Genomic DNA, 25,500 nt, shown 5'->3' with positions numbered 1-25,500 from the left:
TCCTCTGTCCTTTGTGGAGTTGGAAAGAAGAAAGCATGGAGGGCCAAAAAAAGGGAGTTGACCAAGCAGCTCTGTAGGAGAAGTTCCTAAGTAAAGGAAAAATCCTCTCCCTCAGTCTGGTGAGAATAACACACGGTGCTCTAGTTACTGGGGGCACGGGTGAAGGGAGCTAGTGAGGATGCCAGAAAAAGAGTGCAGCAGGCGTCATTGCATGGTGGTGATCTACTTTTAAGTGATACCAGAAAAACCTATTAAATATATAACCTCAGCGCCCAGAAAAATGTGCTAAGAGGTTTATTCGTGTAGGAAAAGCTTCATCTTATAAATATAGATAAGGGCTTCTTTTTTTTCCTTCTTCTTCTTCTTCTTTTGGATTTCCTATAAAGAAAACGTATTTGGAGTGTAATTTCCCTTCTGGGAAGCTCTACCTAGTTATGCTTTCTGTCTGGCAGGACCGGGAGGTCCGTGCTGCAAATGGGAGAGCTCAGTGTGATGAGTTCTTCCTAACATGTATCCCACTACATCCCGTTCCAAGCCCCATCCTACAGAGCGTGTGCTGCCCTGCAAGAGAGCTGGTAGTTTCACCAAGCAGATGTAGGACTGCTGTGTGCTGAGGGTGATGGATACCTGCTGTTCTTTCCAGGATGTATCTGCTGCAGGGCTTCTCCTGACTCCCCTGAAAGAGGTAAAGATCCATAAAATATGAAGCCACAGATCCCATTCTTAGTGTCTCCTTCTCTCAGCACAGGCCCTGCAGAGCACATCAGGTGGAAATACTGTTGTGAAGATTAAGTAAACCTGCTATCCTTCAGGTTGCCACCTTCCTTCCTCAAGAGTTCTCTTTCTTTTTTGAGAGGGTAGAACAGAACTTCTCTGAGGTCCAAAATAAAAGTCCAAGCACTATCTTTATGCTGAACACAAATCAACCTGTGTCTCACCTTTAAATACAACTTCTCCAGTCCAAATTAAAATTTGATTCTGTGTTGTTTCTTTATGGAGGGCTCCCAGAAGCTCAAGCTCAGCAACGCTAATGTTCTTGTCCACAATCCCCACTGCCTGTGGGGGACTGTGGTCTCCCCACATGGCCTGCACTCAGGGCTACCAAACAACTGGTCCTTCCCTCCTGGCTGCCTTGCTGTCTTCCCCATCCCCACAGCCTTGTCCTGTCTTGCTGCTCTGCAGTCTTGTCTCATCCAGACATCTCATAATGGCCCATGCCCTTTCCTCTACCCTTCATAGGAGAGTTTTGAAGAAACCCCTCAAAATGATGCTGGACTGGGTCATCCCCCTCATGCTTGGTGTTTTGGCTTCCTCTCATGTGCCTTGACTTCCCATGCCTTCCCAGCTCTTCAGCTGCTCCTGGGTGTGCCTGTTCCAAGTGACCTGGGGGTCACGGGGGCCTGTGCCAGCCTTCCCTTGGCAGCTGTTCACACCAGCATTGTTGGGCTGTACTTGTGTGACCGCTCTTGCCAGGGAGGAGCCTGCTGAGGACATCCACAGTCATCTCTTGTCATCCCTCTTCACATCTCCTCTAAGTTCCTGTCGTGTGTGTCTACAAACAAGTAAACTGAGTAACTGCCAATGTAGACGCTCCTGGGGTTTAATCACGATGACTAACATTGCCTCATGGCTTCTTTATTCTCCTCTATCCACAGCCATCTGCTGTTGCTTTGCTTACAGATTGATAACTGTGAATCAGAGCATTTCCTCTTCCCTTCTCCACCCCACCCCAATCTCTGCCTCTTTCTCCTAGGGGCTATGACAGCTTCCAAAATCACCCCATTATCACTGGCAGGGCAACTCACGTCCTGTTGGTACAAGGAAGCTTTCTTTTGTGAATGTTAGGGACCATCCCTCCACGGGAGTTGTGAAACAGCAAGATGACACCATGCTTGCATTATAATGCCATTGTATTTGGCATTATACTGGCTGAGGGGAAAGTGGAACTAGCTTATAACCAGGTTGCAAAACTTTTGCCTTGCTCCCTCTCAGGTGCTGTCACTGCTCTGTGACACACTTCCAAAAATCCCATTTCTGGTGGAGTGCTTTGGGTATTTTTTCTGGTTAGTTCTTTCGGAGGGGTGAGGGTGGGGTTGGTGTGTGGTTTATTTTGTTGGGTTTTTTTTATTTTTGTCTTGGGAGTACAAAGATATCAAATCTGGTCTTTGTCCAGACTTCTGAGATGAGGCCTGTCTCTGCATCCATGCATCCCAGATCAAGTGCTAGTAAAGGTGCTGGCAGCTCTTCCCCTTCTGGCAGGGGTGCTTGCCAGAAAATTCATGAGACACTTCAGAGAGCACTACTTTTTCCTACTGGGGTGGAAACCAAGGCAAAGAGGGGTGCAGTATCCAGGTGATTATCCTAAAGCAAACCAGGAGGAAAGGTAAGGTTAGAGTACAGGACTTAGGCTGACCTCACATGCTGGGGCTGACTGCTGCCATTTCTGCTGTCCCCCCTGGGATGGGGGCTGGTGCTGCTGGACAGGCAGCAGATGACCCTCTTTCCTCAGCTCCAACTGCCCATTGTAGCATTAGCTCTGCCTGGCATGTGTGTCTGCAGAGGAATTCAAACAGTACTTGAAAGGAAACAAAGCAGAGCAAATGGGTCTTCTTGAAAAGCAGCTGGTGCACTCCCCTGGCTGGAGCCAGAAGCCCTTTTAGGGCAAGTGACTGCTCCCCTTCTCCCTTAGGGAAGAAGGACCTGCTACAACAGAGGCTCCTCTGTAATGGGAGGTTAGCAAAGGAATCTGGTGTACGTTTTACTGGAGTAACGATTCAGATTTTTGGTTTGCAGCCCTGCTGTAAATCACATTTCCATGTGGGTGGGATGATCCGGGCAGCTCCAGCGCTGCAGAAGAAAACCTGTCCGTGCTGGCTGGCCATTTGGCCTGTAGCAAATCAAAGCTGGGATCCCTTGGGTGTATGTGAGGGGGCCATGACTGGGTCCTGCCTCAGGGGAACCCCTGACCTCAGTTCTCTCCTGCTCTGTCCCCTGATCTGTCTTTTCCATCAAGGTAAAGTGGGAGTAAGATAATATCCCTAGGATTTGGTAACCATCTGTGTCGGGGCCAGCTTTAGTCACAGCAGTTGCTTTCAGGCAGGAAATTGCTGAGGACAGCAAATCATCCTGACAATAACCATCCTGCAAACCTGTTGCCTCTTCCCCCAGCTTTGCCCTGAGCCTGCTTCATCTCCATCTGTGCAGCTGCTGCTGGTGCAGGAGACAGAGTGAGAAGAGGGCTTCCCTGGACTCCCTCCTCCCCCACCAGGGAAGAAGTGACAGGGTGCAGAGAGGGGGATCACACCAAAGAAGCTTCCAGACTCACGAAGTTATTTTTTCCTCATTCCTGAGAAGCAGATATCGCATGACCTGCGTGATGGAAAAGCTCTTCTCAGCACGTGTCGAACAGCACCGGGAAGTGAAGAGTCGGCACAAAGCCGTGTTGGCAGTTGACATTTCATGAGCATGGTGCCATCAGGCTCAGCTGAGAGAGCTGAGGAAAACCCTGGAGCAGGATGGCCCCTTTGCCTCCCCCAGCCTGGTGCCTCTGGGGGTGGAAGGTATTGTCATGTGGGCAAGACAGAAAGCTGTGAACCAAGGTCACCCCTGCTCCATACCGAAACCGGTGCCTTGTCCCCAGCATGGTTTCTGGTGACACTGAAATGTAGGGGGGAAATGTATTCCTGCTCCTCTGGAGAGGGTTTTTGACTACATTTTGTAGTGGAAGTGTGAGTGTGCTTTTCCATCCACAGCCTGCCCTGCTCTAACGTTGTAAGGGTGACACAGGGATGCCTGGACAAGCTCCTACTACAGCTCTCCACAGGGAGAAGGGGCAGTGCTTACCCTGCCAGTGCACTACTTTAAATTACCTGGCTGCAGCACTAATGCACAAAACCTGTTGCCTCCTTTGGGAGACTCTGGGAGCTGAGATGTTTGAGGGGATGAGTCATTTGCAGTGTAGTAGAGAAGCCATTCATTGCCTGCCTGCATTGCATGATATCTGGCTGCCTGTGCTGTGTGCTTGCAGTTCAGGTTGGAAGGGAGATAGCAAAGCCTGCTGTGTTTGGGAATGGCAGCCTCCTGGAGTGGGAGATGAAATGTTAAGGGAGAAAAAGGAGAAGGTGGTGGAGGGATAAACAGGGGACAGAGTCGAGTAATGTAACATTCAGGAACCTCGGCAGAAAGTGAAACTCCTGGGCTTTCATTCCTGATGTCATGAATATTTCAAGGTTTCTATAATGATCCTTGAATGTAAAATGCAAAACAGTTGTGGGAGTAAGGGCATGGTGTCCTGGACTTCTCCCTCTTAGATGAAAGCCAGACCATTTCTCTATTGCATAAAGGTGACCAACACCCACAGCAAAATGCAAGTAGAATTGCTATCTTCCAGTATCAGCTGCTCCCTTGCTGTCAGGCCAATATTGAGAGAGGTATGAATTGGCTGCAGTCACAGAAATGAAGGTGTGGACTCTGAAACCTAATGATAACATATTTCTTCCAGAGTAACAATGAAAATGCTTATGATAGCTAACTGGATGAAAGAAATGTTTTAAGATAAATGACAGCAGCTGAGAGACTGCTTTTTTCTTTTTCTTTTCTTTCCTTCTTTTTTTTTTTTTTTTTTTTTTTTTTTTTTTGTGCAGTTGCCCAGAACTCTTTAGAAAGAATTCAGACACACCCAAAGAATCTCACATTGTTATATTGGGCCAAGAAATAGATTTTCTTTCCTAAAAATGATTCTGTGGAAAAATGGGAAGTGCAACCAGAAGCTGAAAGTCTTGTGAGATGAAAGGCTGAAAGTGTACTTGGCAAAGGTGATTTCTTCTGCTTTTTACTGCTGAAATACCCATTTTTTTGCTGCTTGCCAGTGAAGAAATTGATAATGGAAATTCCCATTTTTCCCTTTTTCTATGTCACTTTTCTTCCAGGGAGGAAAGAAAACAAAGATAAAGCCCAGATCCATCAGTGATTTTGAGGTTTGGAGTCAACCTTTTACTCACACGCCTTATTCTGGCACTCACTCTACGCGTGGGGAGGTCTGAATTAACTGGCAAAACAGCACAAAACTGGGACCTGAGCTTGATTTTGGTAGGTAGGATTGGAAAGCAGAAAAGGAATGTGTTCATTCCAGCGTGTACTCCAGGCAGAGCCTACAGAAGCTTGGAAGGTCCCAGCAGCAGCTGCAGGTCTGGCTGGCCATGGAGCAGAGCTTACAGCAGATGCCAAGGAGTACCTGGGGCCTCGCCTCTGTCATCTGTGCTTAATGAGCCCAGTCTTCTTGGCCCTGAAGGGCTCTGCCCCTCTAATTTGTGCATGCCCATGTCGGGACCAAGACATTTTAGCACTGCAGCACAGAAGAACAGCCTTATGGGCTGCTTTCTGCCTGTCCTTAGAGATGAGGGATGCAACAGCTGAATGCCGCAGAGCACAGCCTCTGAGAGTTAAATCAGGAAAAGCAAAGCTTTGCCTTATTGTAGCTCTTTGCTCTCTCAGAGTGCTCACCAAGCTGCACTAATGCTCCAGCTGTGTCTGGAGGGGACATGTGGCAGGACTCCTGCAGCCGTCCAGCAGGGGTTTGAAACCAAAGCTGACCATCGGCCCAGCTGGCCAGCACCAGCCCTCTCCCCTGCACTTGGCTCAGCCTGGGAGGGATCCAGCAGCCAGGATTCAGGGGTGTTGGAGGATTGCAGGTATGTAGTCAGGTAGCCACCTCGCCTCTGGCCTCCTTCATCTTCAGGAAACATCTTTCACTCTGCACATACTCCAAAGCTTGAAGCTGCTGTGTGTTTCTAGGAGAGCTGTTTCCCTAATGTTATTTCCCAAGGTGGTAGTATAATGTTTTTCCTCGCAGATAGATCATAACCTCAGGCTGAGTGCAACATCAGACGTGGGTACATTTATGAAAAAAATTGGCATACTCTTCTGTCAAGCAACAGTTAAAAGAAAATCTGCAAAGGGATTAGCTGCCATACACTCTGGGGCTTGCTGACAGATGTCCTGAAAATCTGGAAATGTGTCGATCTATCTTTACACAGGGTTTCTAGTTTTTTTTTCCTCATTCTCTCTCCTTCTCCCTCTCCTCATCCCTCTTCCCAGGGCATACAAATGGGAATTCCTTCAAATCAACAGGGCTTCCTTGGAGCTGCCTTGATGCCATCCACGGATCGGCATACAGGTCCTAGGATGCAATCTGGGCTGAGTTAAACCCGAAAGCTCAGTCTCGTTAGATGCCAGCTTCCCTGCAATGGCAGCAGTGCTGCTTTGTGCCAGGGAAGTTAGGGGTTTTGTTCTGTTCCAACTGCAACCTCTCAGCTCACTTTAAAGGAGCTTAAATGTTGGCCATTAAATATAAATATCTCCTTTTTCCTTTGGGCAAAACTGATGTTCAGAACTTCACAGTGTAAATAAGGTCTGGAGAAAATGTTTTAGGCAATGATTCTGTCAAAATAAGTGGCTCTGGCCATTCCTCCCCATGTCAGACCAGAGCTCTAGGTGTATCTCCTCTCCCTTTCACAGTGTGGCAGAGGAGCTTTGACCCGATTGTGATGATCCCCCAAGCACATCTTCAGGCTTAAGACCCCGAGTTCTGTGGATTGTGTTGCGTGATCTTGGGCAAATCACACAGGACTTTTTTTTTTAAGTGCTTTCTGTTTCTGGATGGTTTGACTCTGCTCAACCTGAAATGCTCAGGTGGCCTGTGAGAGGAGGGGGATGTGGATACAGCCCCCTGTCTTTGAGCCATACAGTGTTTTCTGTTCTTCAGCTCTGGCCTGAGTCAGTGCCCTCAGGGAGACAGTCACTCCTGCAACTGCGGTTAAATCTCCCCCTCCTCTTCTCCCCCCACCATCTCTTTCCCTCCCCTACAGGAAGGAAATAATTTCTCCTGACTTATGGAGGAGTCAGGAGTCTCCTGCCTTGCTGAGAGCAAGACGGGGGCCTGCTTTGCTCTGTTGAGTCCCTCTTTTTGCTATAGTTTGTTACCATTAGCACCCAGGTGCCTGCTTTAAAATCTAAGGATTGCAAATCTGTTCCGTGCCTTGTTCCCTCTCCTACATGCTAATCAGAGGAGCAGGGTAAATCCCCACTGGGTCCAAACTTGAGGGTGTACAGAGTTTTGTCCTGAAAAACGACCAGCATTCTTATTTCATAAGGTACATAAGTTGCATTTCTGCCAAGCCTCATTTCTCTGAGGGCCAAACAATACTTTAACTTCGCTGTTCATCTGTGGGCCACAGGAAGCCTGTGCACATCGGGCAAGCAGCATGTTCAGAGTCTGGATGTTGATGTCACTCAGCTTCCCTCGGGCGAAGGACGCAGCTCTCGGTCACAGCTGTTGTGTTACAGCAGCCTCTGGCAATCCAGAGGTTTGGGATGCATCTACCCTGATGTCCCTCAGCCACACAGCAGCCGCCCAGCCTCGCCTCTCACTCAGGTCGTGCATCTGCTAGAAAAGGCAGGAGCATGGGGAGCGAGCTGGTACGAGCACTGAGCAGCCCAGCAAACGGCACCACGTGCGATCATTTCCCCTTCTGCCCAGTCTCCAGCCCTGCCTGCCAAGGCGAGCCATGGGGAAGCAAGTCCCAGCACACTGCTGGCGGTGATCCAGCACCAAGAAAGCGGTGTGGGTTGTGACCTAATGAGTGTGTATCATCAGCATGGCTTGAGTCACGCCTGTCTGCCTCCAGCTCTCCCAGCCGCCCCACCGCCAAAGAGCAACCGCGTGGCCCGACCAAAATGATCGGGCTGCTGCTGAGGACGGCGCTCCTGAATGACTCAGTTGTGCTGGGAGAACAAGGCAGCCCAGATCTGTCTTCCTGGAAAGCTGCTGCACAGTAACCTTGTGCTTAAAAGGGTTTTGTCTTTGAGGTGGCTGTGGTGCTTGGTTCCGTTCGGCCGCCTGAGTAAACCACACGGACAGACAGACAGACAGACAGACAGACGTCCACAGGGAGTCAGAGCCCCACCACATGAGCCTGGAACACCAGAGCCAAGCCCCAGGGCGGGCTGCCTGCCTCCCTGGGCTAGAGAAAGCTGTCCTGCCCAAGCCTCAGCTTCTCCACTGATGCAGAAGTGAGGCCAGTGTTTCCCCCAAAAGACCAGAAGGTGTTTGTGAAGTCCTCTGAGGAAGGGCGCTCTCATGAACACCAAGCTATTTTTATTATTGGGGTCAGGGAGGAGAACGCGTGCAAAGGTGATGAAGCTCTTGAAACACAGGTTCCCATTAATAGTCTTCAGCACACACAGTTCTTATTATAATCTAATTTGACTGGAATTGGATTAATCTTATAATGCTATAATGTCATTTCCATGGTCTTTTTATATTTTTATTGTTACTATGCATTAATGCAATACTCTGCAAGAGCTCTGAGAAGAGGATGTGAGTTTAGTGAATCTCTGATAACATTTTTGCAGGGCATTTTTATGCTCCTGTTAGGCTTGTATGCTATAAAGTCACATAGTGCCTGGAAAATAGCAAGAATTCACATAAATTCATCTTGAATTATCTTCCAACAGGCTCCACTGGCAAAAGCAATGTATTCACAGCCAAGACATCAGGCTTGTCCCTGACCTGCCCCGGGAGCTCACCTGAATCATGCCAGTGTTTTCACCTCTGGCTCTTCATCTCAAGATGGAAATAATGTGTCCACATAGGAGTGTCATGAATCTGAGGTCTGTATCCCTTGCCATCTAGAAAAACTATCTTGTGTATCTCAAAGCTTTAATACTTCCTTTTTCATTGAGTTTATCCTGCCTGTGCCTTATACTTCTTAATTTGCCTTTTGTTTTTTTTTCTTTTGCTGTTATTTATTTCTCTAGATATACATCTCTTGAAGCAAAATAATAAATGATCTTTATCCTGCATGAGTAAATGATCTTTATCCTGCACCAATTTAAAGATGTTGAACGTTTACTTCAAAGTAGCTCCACAGTTCTTGCTCCAAATACTCACAGACTTGTCCATGAGGACTTATAGTAGGAGAAATGTGACAAATATTGGGTAAGCTGAGCAATATTACAGTGGATGACATTTCAGTCCTCAAATCACCTAAGAGAAAAGCCAAATAGACTGGTATTTTCTATGAACTCTTATCAACACCTCTGTTCCTTTTCCAAGTCTCACTTGAAGGCAGCCTCGATGCAATTAAAGCTTAAGGGCCAAAGCGTGAGCTTCATTTTCAGTGCAAGTACAACACTAACCCTTTCTCTCCCAGATTTCTGGTTATTCTGTTCTTTGGCTCCTCTGTTCAGAGAGCGTGGCAAAGCTTCAAATTAAACCTCCCACTCTGAAAATGGCACACTTAATATTATTAGCCTGCAGAAACAGAATTTGCTGGGTCACTAGGAGCTGGCTACCAACGCATCTGCCACGACAGCCACGTTAGGAAGCAAGTCCATATGGTAATCCAGACAGCTTCTGACTTCTGCTGGGTACAGCTTCTAAGGACTTGGCATCTTTTATTAGACAGTTTGGGTTTGTGCTGTTTTCTGCTTTTCTGTGGCATAAAAGGCTTGGGTTCCTACATTTGCATCACCAATACTTCACTGGGGACACTCCGTACGTAGGCGGAAGGGTCTCCTACAGAGGATCCTCGCAGGATGGGAGCATTAGGAGGGTACCTCATTCTGCTATTGCTGTCACTTCTGGCCTCTTTCTTATTTTTGTACACAAACAAGCAACTAGGAGTTTAATTTGGAAGGCAATTTGAACGTCTGCGCCCTTGAGAAGGGCTTTCTTATTCTCGTTTTATTTACAAACAACCTCAGCCCCAGTCCCTAGTGTTGCCATATCGATGCATTTCAGTGTTTCCTGGATGTACTTTTAACGCACTTCTGCCATTGACACACCATGGTGTTCATCGACTGGGCAGCATCCCAATCGCAGCAGCAGTACCCGCACATGGGGAGGGCTCACATCTGGCAACCTGGCATTAATACCAGCCCCGCATTCGGCTCTGGGCAACAGCGCATCGCAGCGGGACGGTCACGAGTTGATCCAAACTTGGAAAGCCCGCCTGTTATTTCTGGTTTGCATGGGAACAAAAGGCCGCCTTTATACCGTGTCCCAAGACGCCGGCTTTCCGAGGAGCGGGAAAAAAAGAGAACTCTCTTTTTTTTTTTCTTTTTTTTTTTTTCCTTAAAACAAAGGAACCCGGTTTATCCCTGCAGCTCACGACCTCCCGCAAGCCCCCGGGCTGGGCAGCGCCGTCCCAGCAGCACCGCTGGCCGGGGGCAGCCGAGCCCGGCGGCGGGGGCAGCCCAGCCCGGCGGTGGGGCCAGCCGAGCCCGGCGGCGGGGGCAGCCCAGCCCGGCGGTGGGGCCAGCCCAGCCCGGCGGTGGGGCCAGCCGAGCCCGGCGGCGGGGGCAGCCCAGCCCGGCGGTGGGGCCAGCCGAGCCCGGCGGCGGGCCGGGGCGGGGCGGGCCGGGGCGGGCCGGGGCGGGGTCTGTGGGCGCGGAGGAAGCGCCGGGCACCCGGCGGCAGCGGCGGCGCTGAGCGGGCGGGTGGGCGGGCAGGTGAGGGCGGCGGGCCGGGCGGCGCGGCGCCCCGCTTATTTTTGTAACTTTCCGGGGTGGGGTCTTTTTGTTGTCGCTGGTTCCCCCTCGTTCCCCCGCCTTTTCTCTCCCGCGCCTTCCCCGTGCTCTTTTTTTTTTTTATTTTTTTTTTTTCCGCCCCTTGGAGGAGACGGTTTTCCTTGCTCGCTCTCCTCCTGCCTCTCCCGCGGGAGCCGTCGGCGGTGAGGGGAGGCGCGGCGGCCGCCCCGCTGCGGGGGCGATGCCCCCGCCTGCCTTGGCGCCTCCCCGTGCCGGCCCCGCCGCCTTCCCTTTGTGCCGCCGGGCCCGGCGCGACGCCTGCCCCGGGAGCCGGCGCCCCGCGGCGCCCCGCGGCGGGAGGTAAGGGCGGCCGCCGCCCCGCGCCCCGGCAGCCATGCGGACCCTGCGGCCGCAGCTCGCCTCCCTGCTGCTCCTCGGTAAGTGCCCGCCGCCGGCGGGGAGGGGCGCGACGGGACAGCGCGGGGCTGCCCCGGTGGGGCGGGACGGGACGGGACCCCCGGTGGGCGCAGTCCCGAGCAGGGAGGAGCGGCCCTTGTCAGTGCCAGGCGCCTGTCGCCAGGAGTTGTCACTGCCCGCGCTGCTCCTGTGGTCGGAGGGAGGAGCGGCGGAACAAAAAAACCCGCAAATATGCGTGTGCATATATATATGTATATGTATAAAATAAATCAGGGTTTGATCTCCGGCCGCTGTACCCCGGTGACCATTCCGTGCCGTGCCCCGGGGCGTGGGAGCAGAGGGGACGGGCAGCTCCGGCTCCGGGAGGGCTCCGGCTCCAACTTGGGAAGGCGAGCGGCCGTCCAGGAGCTGCTGCTGGGCTCGGGGCTGTCTCGGAGGGGAACCGTAAGGGTAGGGACTTGCACGGGTCTGTGCTGAGCTTGCACAATGAAAGCTGAGAAAATGCCTGGGGTAAGGTAGGCTACAGAAACAAAGTGCTCTGCTTGGCTCTCCAAGAGCGCGTTGAAATGTAGAGGGAAGGCAGTCCCTGCTGCCGTGAAATGCAGTTTGATTGCTTTGTGCTGCCTCTCCAAGTCCCCTTGTAGTCCCTTCTCTCTGCCGGCGTTCTGGAGCCCGTGAACCGCTAAACGTGTGGTTTTGTCCCGTCCCACAAGTGCCTGCCCCAGGGATGACTGCATGCACTTCTGTCAAGTCCTTTGGGATCCCAGTGCTTCCTCAGAGGTGCTGTGGGAATGCGAGATTCTTTCCAACAAATTCGGGGAAGGCAGAATACAAGACAGTTAAAAACGCCTCTACGCTTTTTGCTGCAGACCAATGTGCGAGGCATAAGTACTGATGAGTTGATAGGAAGGAACATTCCTGGGAAAATGCAGCAGGGCACCCTCGCACTGCTTTCTGCATGTGTAGGTACAGAGCACCCTCGGAGCTGTTTTGATTTGCCTTTTCATTGGTATGATTTTCTGCTGGCATTAATGCTATTGAGAGAAGAAGAGGCAGGGCTGGCAATTTTACTGTCTTGAGAATTGTCACATACGTACCTGCTCTGCCAATCTGGAAACAAGATCTCTACTAGAATTGCACTCATGCTTCCACGTCTGTAATTTGGTGGGGGGGTGGTTTGGTGTGCTCTGCCTTTCTTTAGCAAAGAGAGAGAGCGAACTCTTTGAAATGGTTTTAGAGATGGTTCAAACTTCCCCTAACCACTAGCTTGCTTCCTTGGGTTCCCTGGGGAAAAAAAAGCCATCTCCGAGCTAAGTTTATCCAGGGTGCCTTTGCTCCGGGAGTGCGGGGAGGCTGTCCCAACCCGCGGGATGGGTGGAGGCGAAGGGCACAGCGCTTGCTGCCGTGGCTTCGCTCGCTTCATCTCTGCTGTTGAAGAACAATAGCACCATTCTGGATTAGGGATTCCTAATATGGAGCGCTCGGCTCTGTGGGTCGGTGCGCGCTCCCTGCGGAGCACGCCCAGCTGCTGCGGCAGAGGAGCAGCAGAGGGCATCCCTCCTCCTCCTGCCCAGGGCATCCCTCCTCCTGCCCAGGGCACCCCCTCCTCCTGCCCAGGGCACCCCTCCTTCTCTCCAGGGCACCCCTCCTTCTCTCCAGGGCATCCCTCCTCCTGCCCAGGGCACCCCCTCCTCCTGCCCAGGGCACCCCCTCCTCCTGCCCAGGGCACCCCCTCCTCCTGCCCAGGGCACCCCCTCCTCCTGCCCAGGGCATCCCTCCTCCTGCCCAGGGCATCCCTCCTCCTGCCCAGGGCACCCCCTCCTCCTGCCCAGGGCACCCCTCCTTCTCTCCAAGGCATCCCTCCTCCTGCCCAGGGCATCCCTCCTCCTGCCCAGGGCATCCCTCCTCCTGCCCAGGGCATCCCTCCTCCTGCCCAGGGCACCCCCTCCTCCTCGTGCCCAGGGCATCCCCTCCTCCTGCCCAGGGCATCCCTCCTTCTGCTCAGGGCATCCCTCCTTCTGCTCAGGGCATCCCTCCTCCTCCTGCCCAGGGCACCCCTTCCTCCTGCCCAGGGCACCCCTTCCTCCTGCCCAGGGCACCCCTTCCTCCTGTCCAGGGCATCCCTCCTCCTGCCCAGGGCACCCCTTCTTCTCTCCAAGGGCATCCCTCCTCCTGCCCAGGGCACCCCCTCCTCCTGCCCAGGGCACCCCCTCCTCCTGCCCAGGGCATCCCCTCCTCCTGCCCAGGGCATCCCCTCCTCGTGCCCAGGGCACCCCCTCCTCCTCGTGCCCAGGGCATCCCCTCCTCCTGCCCAGGGCATCCCTCCTTCTGCTCAGGGCATCCCTCCTCCTCCTGCCCAGGGCACCCCTTCCTCCTGCCCAGGGCACCCCTTCCTCCTGCCCAGGGCACCCCTTCTTCTCTCCAAGGGCATCCCCTCCTCCTCCTGCCCAGGGCATCCCCTCCTCCTCCTGCCCAGGGCATCCCCTCCTCCTCCTGCCCAGGGCATCCCCTCCTCCTCCTGCCCAGGGCATCCCCTCCTCCTCCTGCCCAGGGCATCTCCTCCTCCTCCTGCCCAGGGCATCCCTCCTCCTGCCGAGGGCTCCCCGCCCCAGGACCCGCCAGCCCTGTGCTCCACACCCCATGCTGGTGCTGACCCGGAGCCCTGCCCGCTGCTGAGGCCGCCCCGACCCCCTGCTTGCAGGAATTACCTTTCTGTGTTTGACCTAAAACTGGCTCTAACCTGCCTTGATCCTCCCCGGGGGACGAGCTGCTGTCATCTGCCGCTTCGGAGGATCGGTTGCTTTTCAGTGGTCCCCAAATCCCATGGGCATATCTAGTGGGTAAAAAGATCGTGTTGGCCTCCCTGTGGTGAACGTGAGGCCGTTTCTAAGGGTAGGATGTGTGCCACGTGTGTGTCTGGAGTTACTTTTCCTTCTTTTCACCTGGACTTCTGTAGCTGCTTGGTCCACGTCTGCCCAGCTGCCAGTTTTAATAAAGCTGGGGATGTGTGACAGTGCCTCAAAGCCACAAGTCACACAGAAGTGCTTTGGGTTGCCCCTTGTAAAACTGAGACGTAATTTGACTCGGTTGAGTGAAAATGCATGTTCTGTAATGTAAATGGGACTGACAAGAAAAGGGCTGCTGCATCCCAAACAAGTAATGTTAATTCTAGAATATGGGGATAAGATACTATAGGTCAAATATGCAGAAAAAGAAATGCAACTCATTCTTCCCTTCCCCTTCTGCAAACTCATTAAAATCACTGAAGGAGGAATTGTGGTTCTGGAGAGAGATGGTGGGTGATTTAATATAATATATCAAGCGTAAACTACCTACCAAAATCCAAGTAACTGTGAAACCAGGGTCTGAAAACCCACATCTGGCATGTGGGTGTAACGTTTGTAGATCTCTGCTGTTTTTTCCCCCCTTCTTGCTGCCGTGTTTGTTACAGGGTTCTTTAAACAAGTGGCACTTCATCACAGCAAGTACAAAATGGGAAAATAGAGCAAGTGCTGTAAATAATCCTCATGCAGCAATGAGACCATTAATACTTGTGCCAGCCAGTGCTAATCCTATGTGTACTTGCAAGATTTACCTCCTTTTTTTATTTTTTTTGCAGGGATGCAAAGTCTGATACTCCTCATATTTATAGTGTAATATATAGGGAACACAATAGGCTTCTGGGGAACGCTGAACTCATTCATGTCAGTGACTGGTTTATGAATAGTTCTGCTTTTGAGTCTCTTGCAGTCTCCAGAATACCACCTGTGAATGCAATTTACTGCTCTTTGTGTTCAAACATTGCATATGTATATATGTACATAGACTCATTACCCTCTTCCTCTCTCTATTCATGCATAGTAATTGGTGATTTATTTGCGATTCCTAGAGGGGAGCAGAGCATGCGTAAGGTCTCGAAACCGCAGCTCACTCGCAAAGGGCATGGAGTGAAATACCCATGCTGGGGTGACTCTTGGAGAGCGAAGGGATGATCTTCCCAGCCTGTCTCCCGGAGGGGAAGGGATGCTGGCTGGGAAGCAGCAGTGTGCAGTTGGCTGCTGCTCAAGAGTTCTGCTCCTGCACCCTCCTGCTCTTCTGCTGCCTGCCCAGGCACACAGGCTGCGGGGGCCGGAGGCTGACACTCGAGTCTAGGTGCAGTGGACCCAAGGACTGCGTGGCTGGAGGGGAACATATGGAGAAGACAGCGTAGTGGGTGTTTGCACACAGGGGGTTTGGGGTTGTTTTTGTTTACCACAGCTCGAGGCCCGGGAACGTTGCTGGCGCCTCATCTGCTCCTCGATGCATTGTTAGCGGCAGTGGCCAAGATCGCGCTTTCTCCATCTGCGTCTGCCCCAAGTCCTCCGCCGCAAGCTCCGTTCTGAGAGCCAATTCCCTGTCCGAGTGCGCTGGGGTGGGCTGTGACTCTGCTTTACGTGGGGAATATGCTCTGCAGATGGCTCTGGCCATTGCCTCCTGTCTGTGTGGGGCTGTGGTGGCTCTCTGGGTGTCCCTCAGGTGGGACACTGCTGCAGCCGTCGGAGCCGGGCTGGCAGGCTCCACTCCTGCGCGTCCCCAGATGCAATTCTTCATCTCTCCCTCCCTGCCGTCGTGGCCAGACTGTCTGACATCCTGAGGCTCCTGCAGATCCTGTTTATTTACACAGGAGGTTTTGGTTTATGCGAATTGTTGTCTTTTAGCTGACCTTCCGTCAAGTTAGATGTCTTTATTAAGGCAGTTTTTATTGCAAATCGAATAGGTACTTAGGACACTTCTACCAGACCCATTATACAAAGTGAAAGGCAAAATAAACAGTGCTGCAGACCACAGGGAAGGAGGTAGGAGAGAGAGGGTCATAGGGAGAACATCACTTCCGTGTTGGGAGGCTTGTTGAGTTGTTTTTTTGATCAGGAAATTGCCTTTTTTAAAAAAAAATAAAGTTTTTTCTTTTGGTCTTTCTTGTTTTCTTTCTTATCCATATAAAATCGGTCATGGGTTCTGTCATTGATTTTTAGGTTATACAGTGTAGTTTGAAGCCAGAGGTGTTTTCACTGGTTTACCTTGGGTGAATCAGAGTGCTATACCCTGAAAGAGTGCTCTTTGCTGTCTGATAGTTAGCAATCTGCAGGATTCCTGCCCAGGAACTTAAAGCACCGGGAAAGTCACCTGAAAGGAAGGGGAAGGTTTTCGAGCACAATAGGGTTTTCTTATTGTTGCTAGGGTTCTTCAGCTCATGATTTGACTTGTCAAGGTATCAAGGCCGTTTAGGCCCTCCAGCCAGTGTCTGGAAAACTGCTGTATTGTGATTTGCCTCTGGCTTTGAAGTTCCTAAATATTTCTTTATGGTAACCTGCTAAATGGGTTTTGACTCCATTTTTATATTGGTATTTCTTTCCTAGTTGTATAAAATCTTCTTAAGGAATAGTTCTCTGTGTTAAATTGTTAGGAGATGTTTAGCATCTGTTTCTTATCAGCCATGGAGAGTCTAAAATGGAGCCTTTCCTGACAAAACTGAGTTTGATCACATTGCAAGGCAAAGAAATTGAGTCTGCAGCTGCCTTTGGTGGGTCTGGGGTGTCTCTGTGCATCTTTGTCATATCCAGCTCTAACCTGTTGCTCACTCTGTCTCCATCAGGAGCATGTTTCAAATGATGGAAGCCAGTAAGCTTTTTCTTGTTAGGTTTAATTAGCAAGTGGCAATGAGACAAGAGGAAGCCTTGCCTTTCTGACTGTTGCTAAAGTCACATTTCAGTAAGGAATTGGACATGGGTACAAAACCAGACCATCTCAGCTATGTGATGGGAAGCTCTTCTTGGAAAGGGAGAGGCTTTGACACTCAGGACTTGCACCATTGCTGCACACTACTTAAACAAATGCCAAAAAGCAGGGATGCTCATGAAAGATGTTCCAGCCTGGTTCCTGCCTGGTGTGGCAGGCAGGGGAGGGTGCAGGTCAGGGTGCTCACATGAGGAGCAGTTGGAGGGACTTGATTGATCTCAAAGTTAACTTGGCAAACCCAGTAAATACACAGAGGCACATGTGTGTGTCTGGCATGAAAGCAGATTAGTTTTTCATGTGGTGCTGCAGATGTTTGTGGGATCAAGGAGGTGCTGTGGAGGCAGGTGGCTGCAGGGCACGTTTGTCTGTCTGGGTTACCCAGCTTGCTGGGGTGTGCCTGCTCCATGTCCCAGGGCATCTTTACTGTGGATGTGTGACCACTCAGCCCTCCAGTGAGCCCAGTGTTTGATCCAGCCACTCTCCCTGACAGAGGCTGCCTGCTCTGTCCTGCTTAGTGTTTAATCTGTAGTTCCTGGCTGAAACCACTGCCTGAACCCTCCTATGGCTCCTCTTTCCTGATTTTGCTCTTGTGTTGGTAGCTCCTTGGTGTTTCTAGGTCCATTTCCAGCTCTTACTGGGCAATGATCCGCAGGGAGGGAAAAGGTGGTGCGCTGTAAAGTAGAGGAGTGGGAAAAGGATCAGAGACTGATGGAATGATTTGGGTTGGAAGGGACCTTAAAGACTATCTAGTTCCACACCCCCTCCCTGCCATGAGTAGAGATGCTACCCATTACACCAGGTTGCTCAGGGCCCATCCAACCTGGTCTTGAGCACTTCCAGGGATGGGGCATCCACAGCTTCTCTAGGCAGCCTGTTCCAGTGCCTCAGCACCCTCTGAATAAAGAACTTCCTCCTAACTTCTAATCTAAATCTCCCCTTTTTTTTTTCATTTAAAACTCTTCCCCCTTCTCCTATCACTGTCTGGCTGTCTATAAAGTTGTTCTCCATCTTTTTTATAAGTCCCCTTTGAGTACTGAAAGGCTGCAGTGATCTTTCCCTGGAGCCTTCTCTTCTCCAGGCTGTAAGAGAGATGAGCCCAGGGAAAGCATTAGGAGGAGAAGGAAGGTGAAGAACCCAGCTGGTAAGAAAGATAGGGGAGAACAGGCTCTGAAGGATGGGTCTTACCAAATGCCAGGCCTAACAGCATGCCCATAGCTTTTCAAGTGTCAAAGGCTCCTGAGTACAAAAGAAACTCAGATACTGGGGATCTGTCTGTATTTGTCTTGGTCCTGAGCAGTGTACTTACCACTCCTCTTAGCTGACTTCTTTCCAAACAAGATATTGATTCCATCTGGGACTTGGAAAATCATCTAGCACTTCTCCTGTCTCTTCTGATTTTGGCAGATTTAAGACTTTGCTGGTCAGGAGGGGATGAGGTTGCCGTTGAAGTGCAGGAATAAGGAGATTCCAGCGCAATTTCTGGTGACAAAGTTGTCCCAGTTGGGATCCAGAGGAGCATCTGGGGCAGCTGCACAGCCATTAGCACTGTCAAGAATTTCACTAATGCCACTTGTTTGCTTTGCTGTTTTGATATTGTTTTTCTGCCCCTTGCAAAACAGCTCATGGTGTGTTTGGATGTGATTTTTGATAGCTGTTGTGGCACTGCTAAGTTTTGGGGGGTTTTTAACTAGTGGCATGAGTCTGGAATTGCTGTCATTTGCCTGGTACTCCCTACTCTGCTCACAGAAGCTGTTAGTTTTGCTTCCCAGCAACTAAAGTTGCCCAAAAGTTTTTTTCAAGGGAGCAAAAACTCCCTCCTGAAGTCATTGTGATTACAAGGGGAATAACAGGGAATGATGGTGCGTCTGGGGGATTTTTGGGGTGTTTTTTTTGGTTGTTCCTCCCACATTGCATTCCTGATGTGTCTGCCTGAGGCCTACTGTCACTTTTATGGCTTTTGGGCTTTGTGTGGAAGTTGATAAGCTTGCCAAAGGGAGATGGGAGCAGGGGGTGAGGTAGATCAGTTTTTCAACAGAGTCTGTAGTGCTAAATGTCTGTTCTGTGTTTGAGAGGAGCTCAGCACTGACCCAGGCTGCTGTGAAATGGGTGATTTCTGAAGCTTTTAGAGAAATGGAGGCTTGAAGATGAGATACTGAGCCGCAACATAGCAGAATTTTTGGTTGTTTCTTTGGGAAAGAAGGGCTCTGATCTCTCATGACAGCAAGGTTATTAAGATTTGGCTGCTTAGATTAATTGGGCTTTTTTCATCTTGGATTAATAATTTTGTCCCCATTCAGCATCAGCACCGTGAACATAGGAATCTGCCCAGGTTCTTCCAAATCTCTCTGAAAGGGAAGCTGGACCTTGAGTATGAGTATGAGAAGGCAGTTGTTTGTTGCCAGAAGTCATCCAGAAGCTCAATACTCTGGAAAATCATACTGCTGGAATCTGGCACTTATTAACTCGAGTTACCCAGTACCTAGGATCCAGCCAAAGGGCTCTGGCTGGCTGCCAAGCTGAAATTACCAACCTGGGTGTCAGGCCTTGTTGGTTCCTTCTTGATAGCTTGAAATAGGAGCTTCCCAACAAGCATCTGTGTGCCAGCCTCTCTTCTAGTCATATTTCTTCTTACAGTTTTGTAAAGTCTTCGAGGTAATTATAGTACTTACTAATATTTGTTCTGTTCTGAGCAATTATCTGAATGCGTTTATCTCCGGTGTGCTTTCAAGGTGCTCTGCCCCCTCTCACCGTATCATTTCATCTCATCTCCCTGACTCAGTGCTTTCCGCTCCTTCCCCTCTCATACAGTCCTTGGCCCTCAGCTTCTTCCACTGTCCTGAATACACTATCAAGCTTTGCTTTCCTCTCCTGGAGGTTCCCGTATCCTGTTTTCCTGCTCTGCTGTCTAATCCCATTACAGAGGAGGGATGTTTGCTGTCTTGTGGGGGATGAGTGCTGATCAGCCCTGCCAGGTGCTAAGGCGCTTTCCAAGCAAGGATACCAAGATACCAAGAGGAACTGGGCTGGCACTGTGCCATCTCCCAGCTTTCTGCTGCCTGCTTGTGGCCTGTAGACAATATCTTGAGAGCTCCTGCTGAAGGGTTTGACCTTAATGCCTGCAGTGTTACCTGGCACCTACAGCAGGAGTCACAGCGCGCAAATTCCAGTGCTTTCTTCTGACTTGTAATTGTAGGCAAGTCGCTCTGTCTCTGTTCTTGGCTGCTTGAAGTAGAGAGAGTGGCTTAAAAAGTGTCATGGGATCTTTTGGGGAGGAGATACGCAGAGTTAGGGCTGAGGTCTCGCTTGCTGCTTTACTGTAAGCAAACAGGCTGTTTTTTTCCTTATTACGTGGAAGAGATTGTTACGGCCTGATTGATTTCTCTTGGTGTTAGAAAAAGAAGAAAATTGATTTTTACTTGGAGCTCTGTGGTGTTACTTACCTGCACAAGCTCTCTTGCCCATCCTAAGTGAATGAGAGCTCTCCTTGCCGCCCCATTAGGCTGGTGGGGCACAGCCCATGTGGCTGGCTGTGATTCATCCCAGCCATCAGTGTTAGAGCAGCACAGTTAATCTCTAGGTCGCTGGCACCTGTGGAGCTGTTACGTCTAATCAGTCCCATGCCATGAGCTGGTTGGCAGTTAAATCTAATCTAGACTGTGTAGCTGCCAAATGCTTGAAGTTTGCCAAGCACTTACTCCTTTCTGCTGTAAATGAGTTGGACTTGAACAAGATTCAGCCTCAGGTGCCTTTCCTCTGAGTAGATCTCAGAGTCCAGCCTCAGATACCTCTGCTGCAGAGGGGCAAAAGTTGTCCAGAGTCCAAAGGGCTACAAGGAGGGTGTAAATCTACCTGCTCATCTTCATATATAGATATCAAAACATGCTTTTCTCATCTCACGTTGCTTTTTACCCCTTGCTTACATGTGAGGAGAGGTGTGTTTGGAGGTGATCTCTCAGACACTGCCATCATCATTAGAGCACAGAGGAACCTTGTCTTGCTTCTTTTATATGTATAAGTCTTGCCTGAGATGTCTAGTTTTTGTTTTTATTTCCTATTTTCTGCTGCTCTTACACCTCATCCACTCCTCTTGGATTGTCCAGTTGTGCCTGCAGGGTCCCTCTGCAGATGCTACCCTGTGGCTGCCAAGCAGAGGAAGGGCAGCTCTTACTCAGTGGTTATTCTGATTTGCGCCTGGCTCTGGTGTTTGGGCTATTTTTTATTTTTTTTTCCTTTCAGTCCTTGCAGGGAAGAATGTGGCTGCAAATGTGTGATGGGGAAGGAGGTTTGTTTCCTTCTGGAACGGTGGGGAAAGCTATCTGAGACTGCCCTGAGGAGCATGGGGTAGGGTAGGGGAGGTGAGGGGCTGATCTCAAAGAGGTCTGTCACCTCTTCTCACAAGCCTGCCCCTGTTAAGCTGTTGTCACCCTTCTTCTGGCTCTCATCTGGATCCCCTTGGTTTTTTAGGCTGGCTCGTTTTGGGGGAGGGTGTAGGGAGGTGAATGTGAGGAAGGATTTGCTGTGTGTCAAATGCCTAATAGCTGCTCTAGCAGATCCACTGGGATACATTACTGAAAGCATCCTAATGATCTCAGTGTAATGGGTTTGAGCCTTGGAAGCCCGCTTGCTGGGAAGGGGATCCCAGAGCTTTGTGCTTGGCTCCTGGAGGTTGAGGATTGGGCTCCTGGCAGCAGACAGGGCAGGCAGCAGGAGGTGCCTCACAAACACAGAATCAATTAGGCTGGAAAAGCCCCCTCTGAGGTCATCGAGTCCAACCTGTGACTGACCACCACCATGTCAACCAGCCCATGGCACTGAGTGCCGTGTCCAGTGGCACTTAAACACCTTCAGGGGTGCTGGCTCCATCACCTCCCTGGGCAGCCCATTGCAGGGTTTCATCACCCTCTTTAGGGTACCCATCCCTCCACGAGGCAGTGTCAGAGGAGAGCCATATGCAGGGCTTTGGCGTGGCAGAAAAATGACTCCGTGGGAGGCTTGGCCAAGCACCAAGTCCTGCTGTTACCTCAGAAATGTAGATTACCAGAGGCTGCAGTTGTGTGGGTGCCAACTAAGTCCCTGAAGAGATGTAATCTGAGGAAAGGGTAATTTTCCTTACAGAGATAGATATCTGGGTGTTGGTGGAAGAGGGAGATGTGCAGAGGAGCATGACCATAACTGACAGCAGCAGCCTCTAAACCTGGCTGCTGGCAGCATGTGTGCTCAAGAGATGTGCTGGGGAATGTGGCCCCCACCCCAGCTGCAGGAGCAGCACCCAGCTCTGCTGTTCACATTCCTGTAACCACTGCTGTTCCTTCCTGAGATGGCATCAAGCAGCCTTCTCCTCCTGGCACTGGTGGTGGCCTGGGAAAGAGATGGGCTGTTTCTTACCTGCAGAAATGATGGGAGCAAGGGTCACATGAGAAAGGAGGGTTGATCAGGCCTGGAAGGTACCAGTGGAGTTGTGAAGACCCCTGAGATGGGTGGGGATGATGAAGATGGTGTAGAAATGAGGGTGGGAGACAGCAGGAATCCAGTTTTCCGGTGGATGGACAGATGTAAAAACGAAATGCATGTACGTGATCTTAAAAGTGCTGCAGTAGAGATTCTCCATAGTTACTGGGGTGATCAGCAGCATTTTCTAAATCATCCTCCGTATGTGGATGCGAATCTTGAGTGTGGGTAGGGTGAAGTGAGGCTTCTGGGGAAGTATGCTAGTGGGAGGCTAAAAATAAATTATCAAAAGAAAGAATTGAGAAATTAACAAAGCTAAACGGATGTATGCAGCTCTAAGAAAAGGGTGTCGTATTTGAAAGCATATTTTTGAAAATCCATTTGCTTAGTCATCTTACAGATAACTTAGCTATTTTTGCCTTCTTTGCTCTGATGACACTTCACTGTCTATATAATAGGTTTAGCATCTGCATTCTTTTCTAGTGTAAAGGGAAAATATATCTGCTAATTTTGAGTTGACTTTATAGAATTGCTTTACCTCTTGGCTGTGAAATAAATAAGATACTGGTCTTAAAACTATTTTAAAGAGAATAGCTGGCATTATTTTCCTTCTAACTCATCTTTTTAACCCATCTGCCATGTCTCCAATCAAATTTGAATAGTGAATGTATACCCTTGCTATTTCATGTGTAATAATAACTGTGCCCTCAACTGCTCTAGACATTAAAGTGGTGATGTTTGGGTTCAGCACAGTAATCTACTGGGGAATGAATGCAAGATCAAGGGCATTTGCAGGTTTTTATTTCTTTGTGTTTGCAGGGGCTGTGGCACTGCTAGCAGGTTGCTCACAAATGGTGTCTTAGATTACCCCTTTTGCAGGCAGCAAGATTTGCATCTTGCCATTCCTATTTGATCTGTAAGTGGTGATGAGAGCTGTGTACTTGAATTCAGATTTTTCTGAGTAGCAGTGTGCAGTCATTAGGGCAGCACTTAGACCCCAGAGGCTTTTTCCATGTTTTCATCCTGTTTCAGTAACCATGTCTCTTGTTATCTTGTTCCTGAATATTTTCTCTAGTAAGAGGACGCTGTTTGTTGCAGCTGTTAAACCTCAAATGTCTTGAATCTCCCTTAGGGAAGAGAGGGGAGAGTTCCTGAGGTTTCTGTGTAAGTAGACTACAGAAACACCTACATGTCTTTCCCAAGTATACAGCCAGGAATTATTATTGGTGCTGTCCTAACCAGCTAATGGACTCTGGCTGGTTTGGCCTGTGATTTCTCCCTCTTGCTGGCTCTCTGTGTTGAAGGGGTTTAGTAAGGAAACAGGGATTCTTGGGTTTTTTCTTTTTTTTCTTTCTTTTTTCTTTTTTTTATTTCTTTTGTTGTTGTTTTTTTGGCATGCAGTGGTACTGGATGGCTCTGGTTGCTTTTGTCAGAACAGTGTAGCTAGGAGGTGTCAAAGGAAATTATGGATGTTTGTTCGGTTTCCTGGCTGGGTGTACCGTGTGGGTTTTGGAGAAATGTGCGTTGAATAAACATTGGGTAAATCTCCTAGGACTAGCACCGCCTGGGAGCAGTGTTGGGAGCTGTACTTATCTTCATGGCAGGATTTAAAAAGAAGCGTTCGTATGAGAAGAGTTTTGCGCCCTGTGTTTGGTTCCCATCGGTTCAGTGATTTGTAATGTTCCTCCGTCTGTTCCCTTTAAAGCCAGCTGGCCAACCTTAGGAGAGGATTATCTGAGTAAAATTCTCCAAAGCCTGTATTGCTATCAGAATTCTTTCTTTCCCTCTCTTTCACAGTGCCGGAGGCCAGCCCCAGCCCAGGTGTGACCACATGTAAAACATTGGGGCCGACCCTCGGCATTGCTGGAGCCCCTGGGGAGACAGGCTGTGCCCCATTTGTGCCCCTTCACTGGATGGCTGTGGCTGGGCAGAGCCAGTGGGGACAGCCAGGAGGGGCAGGAGCTCTGTCCCCAGTGGTGACAGCTTGGTGCCTTTACCAGGAGTGGCCCGTCCTGAGAAGGGAATCCGAGGCAGTGTGTGCCACGGTCCCCTTGTCCCTGCTGCCCCCACGGGTCATGCTTCCCCCTCCCCAGGGGATGCTGTGGTGGAGGGAAGCCCTGACCAAGTGCCAGGTCTCAGGGTCTGGCAGGGAGCAGGCAGCTCTGTGGGTGTGGGGGCACCTTCCCAGCCAGGTACAGCCTGGCTTGGGCATGGCACTGGCTTCTGTGTGCTTTGGGACATTGACCAGGAGCAGCCAAGTGCCTGTGGTGCCCAAGCCTTGCCTCATGAAGCTGTGCAGGACATCTGATTTTGCCTTTATCTTGGGAAGTGACATTTCACAGCTGCTGCAGGCAGGTGCTCAGAAAGCTGTGCTGGTGGGTGCAACCCGTGCCAACCCTCACCACCAGTCTGCTGCTGCTGTGAGGTGAGGAGGGGGATGGCTCAGCAGCTCCTCTGGGATTGCACTCCCAGCCTCCTGGCTCTGCAGCCCTCCCTTCTCCCTGTCTTTGTGCTGGTCTTCTCCAGCTGTGTCAGACCTGGAGCGCCTGTGGTGTTTCGGTGCAGCTGCTGAATGTGCTCAGCTTGCATCAGTCGGTCGCTGTTAAGGCTTATAATCAGTGGAAAATCTCTGGGGTGCAGCTATTTACAGAAAAAAAAACAACCCGCTGCACCCTTCCAGACTTGCATCAAACAAGAGTTTTATTCTCATTAATTGAATTCCTCTAGAGTCTGATAACTTGGGCATGTTGAAATCAGATAAATAAAACCCTCCCTCCCTGGTAGCTGTGTAAGCCTTTCCTTAACTCCCTGATCAGAGGGGACTAGGCTTTGCTAAGTAAGTAGCTGAAGATGAAAACTTCTGCATACGTCTGCTCATTGGGGATCACAGGCAGGAGGATGCTCAGAGTGGTGTATCAGCCGAGGAAAGATTTACCTCATCCCCCAGCCTTCCTCTTCTCAGTTGATTAGGAAAGGTCTTCTTGTTTAGTGACAAATGCTGTTTAGTCACCCTCAGACACATCATCTGTGTCAAGAAGCTGGGACTCTGCTTTCTTTCAGACCTTCAGATAGGCCTGCAGCCCTACAAAGTGACAAGTCTGCTCTTGCTGAATGGGGGTACCACATTTGGAGCATCTCTGGGGCCGTGCTGCCCCATCTCATCTCGTGGATGCCGAGGCGCGTTGCTCTGGGAGGCAGGAGGGCGTTTGGACCGGTGCCCGAGGTGTGGTGTTGCCGATTCTGTAATCCTGAAAAAATCCAACTTGCAGTTTTTCCCAGACTCCATGCATCAAATGAGACTCGCAGTCGTTAAGGTCACATCCCTTTCTG

General features: G+C 50.4%; 1 protein-coding gene across 2 annotated transcripts in view; it reads left to right on the top strand.

Moving 5' to 3' along the window:
- Positions 1-10,586: 10,586 nt before the first annotated feature.
- The window catches only part of IGSF3 (immunoglobulin superfamily member 3), a 93,320-nt gene continuing 78,406 nt past the window's right edge, over positions 10,587-25,500 (top strand). For both annotated transcript variants that reach the window (XM_058843525.1, XM_058843517.1), the window contains exon 1: positions 10,587-10,967. In XM_058843525.1, coding sequence (XP_058699508.1) covers positions 10,925-10,967 — 43 coding nt within the window. In that variant the 5' untranslated portion in view covers positions 10,587-10,924. The remainder of the gene's footprint in view (positions 10,968-25,500) is intronic.

Source organism: Poecile atricapillus, chromosome 1 (assembly GCF_030490865.1).
Source record: "Poecile atricapillus isolate bPoeAtr1 chromosome 1, bPoeAtr1.hap1, whole genome shotgun sequence".
Classification (NCBI taxonomy): domain Eukaryota; kingdom Metazoa; phylum Chordata; class Aves; order Passeriformes; family Paridae; genus Poecile; species Poecile atricapillus.
This window is presented reverse-complemented; position numbering and strand designations above follow the sequence as displayed.